The sequence below is a fragment of the Psittacula echo genome, assembly GCF_963264785.1.
Source record: "Psittacula echo genome assembly, chromosome: 27".
In the NCBI taxonomy this organism is placed as follows: domain Eukaryota; kingdom Metazoa; phylum Chordata; class Aves; order Psittaciformes; family Psittacidae; genus Psittacula; species Psittacula echo.
In genome coordinates, this window is record NC_137762.1 from 1,660,696 (window position 1) to 1,670,600 (window position 9,905).

Below are 9,905 nucleotides of genomic sequence, written 5' to 3' on the forward strand. Positions count from 1 at the left end.
CATCTCGCCGGGATCAGCCCATATCTGCGGGCAAGGCAGGAGGAGGAGGCGTGCGCTGCTCCTGCGCCCCGCAATCCCGGCCCCGCTCTGCCCCTGTGCCCCGCTCTCTCGGCCCCGCTTTGACTTTGCCTCCTCGCACCGCTGGAGAACGCCGCTGGCGGGGACCCGCACGCGGTCCCTCCCGCAGTGCCGGAGATGACAGCAGCGGTGGCTCTCCCGCTCCTGCTTCTCTTGGGGATGGTGGCTCCCCTGGGAGCCCGGTGCCCGGCTTGTGGGCTGGCTGCCCTGGCCCCCACCGCCCAGCGCCACATCCTCATGGCACGGGCAAAGCAGAGCATCCTCGCCAAGCTCCGCTTGCCAGGCAGACCCAACATCACCCAGCCCGTGTCCAGGGGGGCCCTGCTGACCGCGCTCGGCAGGATGCATGTGCAGCGCACGGATCCCGTCTCCCCTGGGATGCCCCGTGAGAGCAGCGTCCCTCCCCTGCATCCCGGGGTGGGTCTGCAGGAATACGAGATCTTGAGCTTTGCCGAGTCAGGTCTGTACAGACCCTGCGCCTCAGGGGCACGGTGGGGTGGTTCCTGAGCACGGAGGGGAGGCAGCTCTCGCCTGCGGGAAGGTGGTGAGCGCTTTTCTCCTCCGCACAGGCTCTGCACAGGGGCACCACGCTCCTGCAAGCAATGCCAGGCCAGCGGGCAGGCTGCTGCTGGAAGGACTGGTAACGGGAGGCTCCAGGTCCAGAACCTTTGCACCCAGGTCCTGAGCTTACCCCCACCAGCCACCCCTTGCCATGGGCAGGGGAAGCATCACTGAGGCTCCAGGGTCCCCTCAGTTACGTATGGGACGTGTGGGGTGGGGAGGTTGGTGCAGGAGCTCTACCATCTGAATTTGTTGTCTCTTTCTGTCAAACCCTTCCCATTTGAGCAAAAGGTGGCTGTGTTCTTCCAAACCTGATTTTAAGCTAAGATGCCCCGTCAGCTTGCAGCGGTTTCACTCAGGTCTCCAAAGCCCATCTGCTCCCCATGCTGAGCTGTATCTCCATTCCCTACCCAAAGTGGTGGGCTGCCACGTTTCACTACCGAATTGGTCCTCAGAGGAGAGACAAGGGGGATGTCAGGCCAGAGGAGGTGGAACCAAGCCGGGTTGCTGCATTCAGCACCGGGAGGATGCTGCTCCTTTAGCAAAAGAGGGAGGCATAGGGAGGAGGAGCAGCAGCAAGCACAGGGAAGCAGGGCTGCGGCTGGGCTTCCTCCCTTCACCTCTTCATTGGGTTCTGTGCACAGGGTCCTCCACCTCCCGCAGTGTCCACCTGCATTTCCGCTTCACCCGGGAGCTGGCTGGGAATGCTGAGATCCTGCAGGCCACCCTCTACCTGTTCTGGGCAGATCCCGGCCCCGGGATGCACCCGGTCACCATCAGATTCCTGCAGCCAGACCCGACAGGGCTCAACGTGACCGTGGTCCATGAGGCACGGCTGGAGGTGCAGCGTCCTGGCTGGGCCACGCTGGACGTGGGTCAAGCTGTCCAGAGCCTCTTTGGCCGAGGGAGTCAGAGACTCACTGTGGAGTTGGAGGCAGCAGAGGATTGGGGTTCTTCCCTCCTGCCTGGCCACCGTGATTCCCACTGGCCATTTGTGGCAGCCCAAGCCCGGGCCAGGACCCCTCACCGGGTGCAGCGGCGCGGCATTGATTGCAGCAGGGACTCTAAGATGTGCTGCCGCCAGGAATTCTTTGTGGACTTCAAGGAGATCGGCTGGGAGGACTGGATCATCCAGCCGGAGGGTTATCACATGAACTACTGCGCAGGGCTCTGTCCCCTGCACATGGCGGGCATCCCTGGCCTTGCTGCCTCCTTCCACACCGCTGTCCTCAACCTCATCAAAGCCAACAACGCGGATGCAGCCGTGGACTCTTGCTGCGTCCCCACGCAGCGTCGTCCTCTCTCTCTGCTCTACTATGACCGGGACAGCAACATCGTCAAGACCGACATCCCTGACATGATCGTTGATGCCTGTGGTTGTACCTGACCCACAGCCTGGGGAGGCAGGAGGGCAGGATCTGTGCTCTGCAGGGCTCTCCTCCTCCTGGCCCCTTTCTGGCAGCCCAAGACCTGGTGAGCTGCTGAGATGGGAACCCTGCCAAAGTGTTTTCTCCTCCTGAGGTTGAAGCATTAAGGGTGATGCTGAATCTGCAAGTCCTCTCCTCCCTCACCTCCCACACTGCTCGTTTCCCCCTGCAGATTTGTCCATGGATTCCTCTCTGCCCTTGAGCCATCTGAGACTGGCTCTTGATGGAAACCGGCCTCTTCTACCTGCAAGGCTCTGCAGAGCAGCTCAGGACAGCACTGCTTGCCCTGCCGCTGGTCCCAGACCAAGGCCATTGGCGCAGCCCTCAGTGCTGCAGCACGAACATGTGCTGGGGAGGTAGAAGCTGAAAAGGTGCTGGGGGATGGCCAGGCCAAAGGGGTGAGTCCATCCGTGGAGTCCCACTGCTCAGCATCACTGGTAGCATCCTGGCTACCTGGTACTCAATAAAAGACTCCCAGCCGTAGCGTGTGCACATGTATGTGCGTGCCCTGTTGCTAGCCAGCACATCTTTCACCTCTCCCCAAGGTGCCAGGGGCTGGATGTGCCCTAGGGCAGATTCCTTGCTTGGGCAAAATCTTCCATTCTACCAGAACTGTCTGGGTTTGGTCATTCTTGTCCTAAGTCAGGACCAAATGGAGCAGCTTTTCCCCCTTTTAAAGAGGATAGCGACTGCCGGGCAGGACAACCAGAGCCACCCAGGACCCTCACCTTTACCAACAGCACATGACCAGCTCCCTCGAGCAGAGCAGGCTCTGGCCCACAGCCCAGAGCAGCCACCCCCTTCGCTGCCCCTTGCCAGCCTGGCTGTGGGACATGTCAATGCCGTGAGAGCTGGGGGCAAAGGGCGGCTCTGACACATCGGCCCATTGTGTAATCTGGTGTTAGGGTTTCTCCATGGCTTCCCATGTGTCCCCTCCATGTGTGAGGGCTGAAAAAGCAGGGAGAGGGGGCTGGTGGTGGGAGAGAGAGGTTCATGAGGGCATGGAGCTGGGTAACTGCAGTGCTAGGGGCCGCCAATCACCCCAGCACAGAGACTGGAGACAGAACTGAACCAGGTAAGAAGAGGGTTGGCAGATGGAAGAGGGCAGAGTCAGACCTCCTCCATCTGGCTTGAAGGACAGCTTGGCATCTTGTGTCCTGCTCCAGGATCAGGCCGAGCTGGTCGGAGCCATGAGCAGCTCTGATCGGAGCGGAGCCAGGATGCACATTGACAAGAGGAACAACTTGAGCAGGGATGGAGCAACTGCTAGCAGGGAACGGGGGGTACCCACTGAGGCAGGCGCTCACGCTGAGCCCTGTGCTGGAGCGGGGATCCGCATCTCTCCATCAGCAGGCACCATCCCGAGATCCAGGCTTCCAGGCCTCCAACACCCGGACCTGGAGGGTTCCTGCTGACCCAGCTGCTGTGCAGGCAGCGTGGAGGGCTCGGTGATCGATACCGTCTGGGACACAAGGCCACTTGCGCAAACCCAAAGAGGGTTTGGTCTTTAGTGATTTTCCTTTTTTCCCCCCTTTTTTTCCCAATACTTCTTTCCTCTATCTGTATTTATTGAACAAACAGCTTTCCTGGGGCTGGTGCTGAGCTCCCCAGCCTGCAGCAAGCATGGGCATAAAGGGGCCGAATGAAGGGGCAGAGGAGCTGTTAGCTGGGCCCCGTGACCCTACAGGTGCCTCAGTGCAGGGAAGCACAAGCCTGAGACCCTGAGCTGAATCGTAGAATGGTTTGGGTTGGAAAGGACCTCAAGATCATCCAGGTCCAACCCCCTGCCATAGGCAGGGACATCTCACAGAAGCCCTCTTCTCCATGCATGCAGCTTGTCCTGCTCCCATGGAAAACAGGGGCAAGCGTGGCTGAGGTTCAGGAATCTCAAGGAGACTTCCACTGGGGAGCACCACAGAGCAAGGAGGGCACAGCCGAGGAAGGGGCAATCCCTCTGGAGCCAGGCACAGCCCATGGTCCTCAGCACAAAGCGGATGCTCCCACCACTGGTGGCCCAGCAGGAGCTATGTTTTATATCCCTAACAAAGCTGCACATGGAAAAGCCTTCTCTGTGTAGCTCAGCACAGCCTGGGCTTACTGTGCAAGTCTCCTCCTTCATCAACAAGAGTAACCTCAGTGTAAGCATGAAGGCAGAGAACCAAGTCAGGCTCCTTAGGGAGCAGAACAGGAGCCCTGAGAGCAGCAGGGTGGAACTTCCCACTGGGCATCCACTCTTCCATCACTGGTGGGAGGAGAGGGGATGAGGGTGGTGCTCACATTATGGTGTCCCCTCTCCACCATACTTCTTCTGCGGTCCCCTGTGTGCTCAGGGAGCTTTGGAGGTGAGGGTCTCATGCCCAGCCGCCATGACATACTGCTGTACTGGTCCCACTGGGACTAGTAAGACTGGTGGGGATCCCGCCTGCAGCCCCCCAGCCTGGCCTGGTTGCAGGCAGCATCGACCTAGCACCGGGGTTGCGCCCTTGGCCCGTGCCAGATCTAACAGAGAGGGCACCGCAAGGTCCCATCCCTGCAGCCTCCGTGCCGGGAGGGGATGGAAATGTGCCACTGCTGCCGGCGGCACCTGCAAGGAGCCTCTGCCAGTATCAACAGACCCTGAAGCAAAGGTCCGAGTGCGCTGCGCCAGGGCGTCCCTTGGCAGGGCCCGGCTCTCCGGGAGGGGTGGGAATTCCTGAAACCCCCGCCGTTGCCTTGAAAACCATTAATGTTTAATTTCCAGTCCCATGGGCGCTTTCCAGCCTGCGGCCCCGGCTCATCCACGCTGCGCATCCCCTGCCCGCCTGGTGCCAGGAGCCTCTGCCCAGGTGCCGGCCCCTCCGGGAGGATCTCGTCGCCCCCGGTCCCATCCCGAAGGGCCCCTCCCGGAGCACGTTCACCCCCGCTTACAGCCCCGGGGTCCCTGGGTGCGGCGTTGCCTCTGGCCGCCGGGTGGCGCCCGCGGGCCGGGGGCTGCAGCACCGCGCCGGACCGCGCCGCTCCTTCGCTCCGCTCCCCCCGGCCGGTGCAGCGGGCACCAAGGGAAGCGGGGCCGCCGACCTGCCCGCCCTGGCCGTGAGCCCTGGCCTCATTCCCTTCCCACGGCCGGACCCCGGCCTGCCCAGCCCAGCGGCCCCAGCACTCCACCGGCCCTGCCCCGGCTTCCCTCTCTGTGCTGGCCCCTCGGTGCCTAAACCCGTGCAGCCCCGACGGCTGCTGCCCTGACCCCCAGCCTGGTGCTGCCCCACGGGCCGGTGAGGAGGAAGCTTTTCCGTGCCTGTGCCCGGGACAGCGTCAGGGTTTGGCTCTTTCTTGGCCGGCATCAGTGGCGGAGCCGCATGGGAATGGGCACCGAGGCAGAAGCCGTACTCAGATGCTGGTGCATGAGCTCTTAGTGGGGACAGGGTGTTCCTGCTTAATCCACCTCTAGGGCAGGTTGTCAGGTGCCACGTTTGCCTCACCGGACACGAGGTCGGCAGCCCATAAACCATGTGTGCAGCAAGTGCTGGGCCTGGGGGGGACCCGAGGGGGTATTTTGGTCAGGTTGGTCACTGGGCTTCACTTTCTGGGAACCGTTTAATCAACAACACACTTATGCAATGGGTGCAAGAACCACTCACAGCTCCGTGCTGACCCCTGGCCTACATCCCATGGGCCAGAGTGCGCAGGGGGGGGACACATACAGCTGCAGTGCGAGGGGGCAGCGGCTCAGATGCTCTTGCTAAGCTGGAGGTGGAATGGGGGTTTGTGGTGGCAGCATTGGGGTGCTGGCCAGTGCAGAGGGATCTGGAAGGTTCAGAGGGATGAATCCCTTTGGGGAGACCCTGCTCCGCAGCCTGGAAAGGGCGATGGGCTAGGGAGTAATTCACCCTTTTAGCCACAGCTCTTTGCCTCCTGTTTTGTGCTGTGGATATGTCAGAGAAGGAATTCAGCACAGCATCGTGCCTCAGTTCCCCTTCCCTGCATGTGCAATGAAGCTGTGCAATGGCTGCTGCGAGGTGGTGGTGACACAGAGGTTTTAATGCCCCTGGACCAATGCCACTCAGCAGTGCAGCCTGGGACTCCCCCTGGCTTGCTGCACGTGGAGAGAGTACCAAGGAGGGGACCTGGTTCCCTCCATGGGTGGAAGTTAAATTATCCATAGGGAATGTACCCTAAGAGCCAGAAAGGAGCCACTCCACTTCCAGTACAGGAACATGGAATAAAAGGCATAGGAGTCAATGTGCAAAGAATCTCTGCAAACAGAGCACGTATCCAAACACTTGGGATGGGACTGACGGTGCGTTTGCAAGGAAGCGTGCAGATGTGCACGCACCGCGAAACATCTGTGCGAGCAGATGTGTGCCCTGCAAGCGGGTACCATGCCCTGTGCACCGGCGGCTGCTCAGCCCTGCTGCTGCCTGCGTGCTGCCTGCAGTCAGGGCTCCCAGGCCCTATGGGAGCTCTGCTTCCAGGCCAAGCTGTGCCCACTCTTTCCTCCTTGTTGACATTCCTGGGCTATTCTGGGAGCTGCCAGCAGGCCCGGCCAGCTGAGAACTTTGGCCCTTGCACTACGGTTGCATCATCTCCAGTGGGTGCTTTTTCCCAGACAGCCCACTGTTTACCTGTCACCTCTGCGCTTGGCCAGGAGCTCTGTGTGGTCAAGACCTTGGAGTCAGTGCTGCATGGCACAGTGGGCACAGGACATGCCTGCAGGGCTGGCTGGGCTTCAGGTTCCCACTGCACTCTGAGTTCCCAGCTCTGGCACAGGAGAACTGGGCTCTCCCACACTCTCAGCAACGTGGCGCCTTATAGCATCTTTAGACTTCGTGCCTCAGCCCTGGCTCAGGCTTGTGCAGAGCATCTGGGGCTGAGATGCAGAGAACATCTTGAGGCTGATGTGGGCATCTTCAGGCCAACTCATGAGCCCTGAGGAGACACAAATGTCCATTATAACTTGTGGGGAGCAGGGGGTGTAGCAGACACCCTCCTGGCCTGCCCTGCTCTGTCCTGGGATGAGGTTGGACCAGGCAGCCCAAAGGGCAGGCTCAGACTCCCAAACTCATCACATGGCAGGAGTAACAAAGCCCACAGATAGGAACAGTCCCCAGGGAGCTGCGGGGGGACTGCCCCAATCCCTGCCTTGTCCTCCATCAGCAAGTTAGGGACTGGCCCTGCTGAGAGGCCAAGGGGGTGCAAGTGCAATGCATGGGCTGTGGGTTCCAGGGGCAGCAGGCAAGGCTGGGATCTATCCCGCGGGATGCTCCACCGCTCGTGCTCCTCCACCCGGCCAGGATCTGCCCCAGCCCTTGTTTCCTGCAGGTTTTGGGTCTGGCAGGGATGCTCCGAGAGCAGAGCCCCCTGCACACGCATGGGCACACACCTCGGCCGGTACCACTGTTTGCACACACCCAGTTGAAGCCCCTCATATGCAGCTTCCCCTGTGTGCCCCCCCCTCGTGTCCAGCCCCGCGATACCCCCTCTGGTGTGGTGCGGAACAGCTCCCGATGTGCGCACACATCGGGGGGGGTGGTCCCCGGGGCAGCGGGGCCGTTCACCGCCCGCCTCCGCTGCGGGGGAATGGGGGGTGCGGGCGGGGGGGGCTAATCCCAGTAATCCCCCGCCCCGGCCGCGGCCCGACGGGACGGGACAGGCAGCAGAGCCGGCCAATGGCGGGGGGGCGCCGGGCCCGCCCCCGGCCGCAGGTGCCCAAAGCGGGCGGGCCGCGCCGCGCCACTCCCGGTGCCGGCCCGGTCCGTGCCGTCGGTGCGGATGGCGACGCGCGGCGCGGGCCCGTGGCTGCTGCTGCTGCTGCTGTCGGCGGTGCTGTGCGCGGCGGCGGCGGAGCCGCGCTGCCCCTCGTGTGCGGCGGGAGCGGAGCGGCAGCTGCTGGAGGAAGCGGCCAAGCGGCAGCTGCTGGAGAAGCTGCGGCTCCGTGAGCGGCCGCGGCTCGTTCACGCCGTGCCCCGCGCCGCGGTGGCCCGCGCTCTGCGGCGGCTGCAGGCGGGCAGCACCCGACGGGGCCCCGACGTCGACGACGACGGCGGCGAGGAGCAGGGCTACGAGATCATCAGCTTCGCGCAGCCAGGTGGGCGCCATCCCCGCGGCCCCCGACGGGGCTGGGGTGCGCTGGGCTGTGCCCGGTGCCGAACCGGGTGGGGGGGGCCCGCGAGGGATGCGCAGCCCCAGAGGCCGGGGCCCCGGGCACCCACCCCTCGCAGTCCGGGTGCCTGGGGCCACGCGGGCGGTGATTAAGTCCTTAATTAATGCGCCTGGGGTGCGCCGTGACCTCCCCGCGCTGCGGATGCACAGGAGGGCTCAGCCGCGAGGAGGAGGAGGAGGAGGAGGAACGGCTCCTCTTGCTCCTGCGTTAGCCAGGTGGGACCGCACACCGGAGCTGCTGCGATGCCGGTGCCCTCCCTTGAGGGATGGGTGCAACCCGAGGTGCTTGAGACCCTCCGAAGATGGACTTGGGAGCTGCAAGGACCAGCTCGGGGGTGGTGGGGCTGGAAATGCTCTGCAGTGTGCAGCAGCGCTGTGGGTGACCCTGCTTGAGGGTGTCTGGGCAAGGTGACCACCGTGTTCCCTTCTAGCTTTGCCCATTCTGTGGTTCTGGGAAAGTGGAAGGGCTGGATGCCCCCTCTATGCCCATTCTGCCAAGCAGGATGAGACAGTCCCCCATTCCAACACCACCCTCCTCTGGCTAGCATCCCCAAGGAAAGCAGGGGGAAAGACTGCAAGCCCCATTGAGGGAGGGAAGTTTGTAGGGCTTTCCTGTAAAGAACCTGAAAGAGATTGGCTTTGATGTGCAGGGTGACGGTGCAGCCTCACCTTCCCTGCATCCCGCGGCATTCACCTCCTTCTTCCTTTCTGCCCTCAGAGATCACGTCTCCCTCTCGCTTGGGGCTGCAGTTCCAGTTCAGCCGCACACAAGACCAGGATGTCCACATCCTGCAGGCTCAGCTCTGGCTCTACCTCCGAGTCGCACGGGAGCCGGTAGCCAGCCTCACCCTGCGGATCTTCCTGACTGGTGGGGAAGGGGATTTGGTGGGGGGCAACCGCACGCTGCTCAGTGAGAAGCACCTGAGCGCGCGGGGCAGCGGCTGGCATGCCTTCACCCTCATGCCTGCCCTGCAGAGCTTCTTTGGGGGAGAGCAGAGGACCCTGCGGCTGGAACTGGAAAGCCGCGGGGATGGGGGTGATACGGCAATAGTCAATGCCAGCTGGTTCCACCAGCCCTTCTTGGTGGCCAAAGCAAAGGTGAGAGAGCCAGGTCACCACGTGGCCAAGCGCAGCCTCCGCTGCAGCCAGAACTCCAACCTCTGCTGCCGCAAGGACTACTATGTGGACTTCCGAGACATCGGTTGGAATGACTGGATCATTAAGCCTGAGGGCTACCAGATAAACTACTGCGTGGGCCAGTGCCCCTTACACGTGGCCGGCAGCCCTGGGATGGCCTCTTCTTTCCATACAGCTGTCTTCAACCTCGTCAAAGCCAACAATGTCCAGGCATCGGGGCACTCTTGCTGTGTGCCCACCCGGCGCCGGCCGCTCTCTGTCCTCTACTTCGACCGCAACAGCAACATCGTCAAGACTGACATCCCTGACATGATCGTTGATGCCTGTGGCTGTAGTTAGGGTTGAGGGAGCTGTGCTGGGTACCCCCCTTCTCCAGGACTGTCTCTTTTGGTGGGGGGGAAGATGGAAAGCTCCCTTGAGCTCAGGCTGTGGAGCAATGGACTCCTTTGGAAAGGCTGGGAGGGAGGGAGAAGGTCTCATCAGAGGGGGTCTCCGGGGAGAACCTGGAGTCACATAGGGCAGGGCAGAGCAAAGGATGCATCAGGCTGCTGAGCCTGAGCTGGG

At 62.3% G+C, this 9,905-nt stretch overlaps 2 protein-coding genes across 2 annotated transcripts; both read left to right on the plus strand.

Annotated features, from left to right (window-relative positions):
• Positions 1-195: 195 nt before the first annotated feature.
• Positions 196-2,026, plus strand: LOC308230592 (inhibin beta C chain-like; the record flags this gene model as incomplete). The annotated part of the gene is made up of 2 exons (XM_080635388.1): positions 196-538; positions 1,284-2,026. The coding sequence occupies 2 exons, from the start codon at positions 196-198 to the stop codon at positions 2,024-2,026; spliced, it is 1,086 nt and encodes a 361-aa protein (XP_080491514.1).
• A 5,788-nt stretch (positions 2,027-7,814) lies between these two features.
• Positions 7,815-9,680, plus strand: LOC308230530 (inhibin beta E chain-like; the record flags this gene model as incomplete). The annotated part of the gene is made up of 2 exons (XM_080635265.1): positions 7,815-8,130; positions 8,923-9,680. 2 exons carry the CDS (start codon positions 7,815-7,817, stop codon positions 9,678-9,680), a joined length of 1,074 nt encoding a protein of 357 aa, XP_080491391.1.
• Between the last annotated feature and the right edge of the window lie 225 nt (positions 9,681-9,905).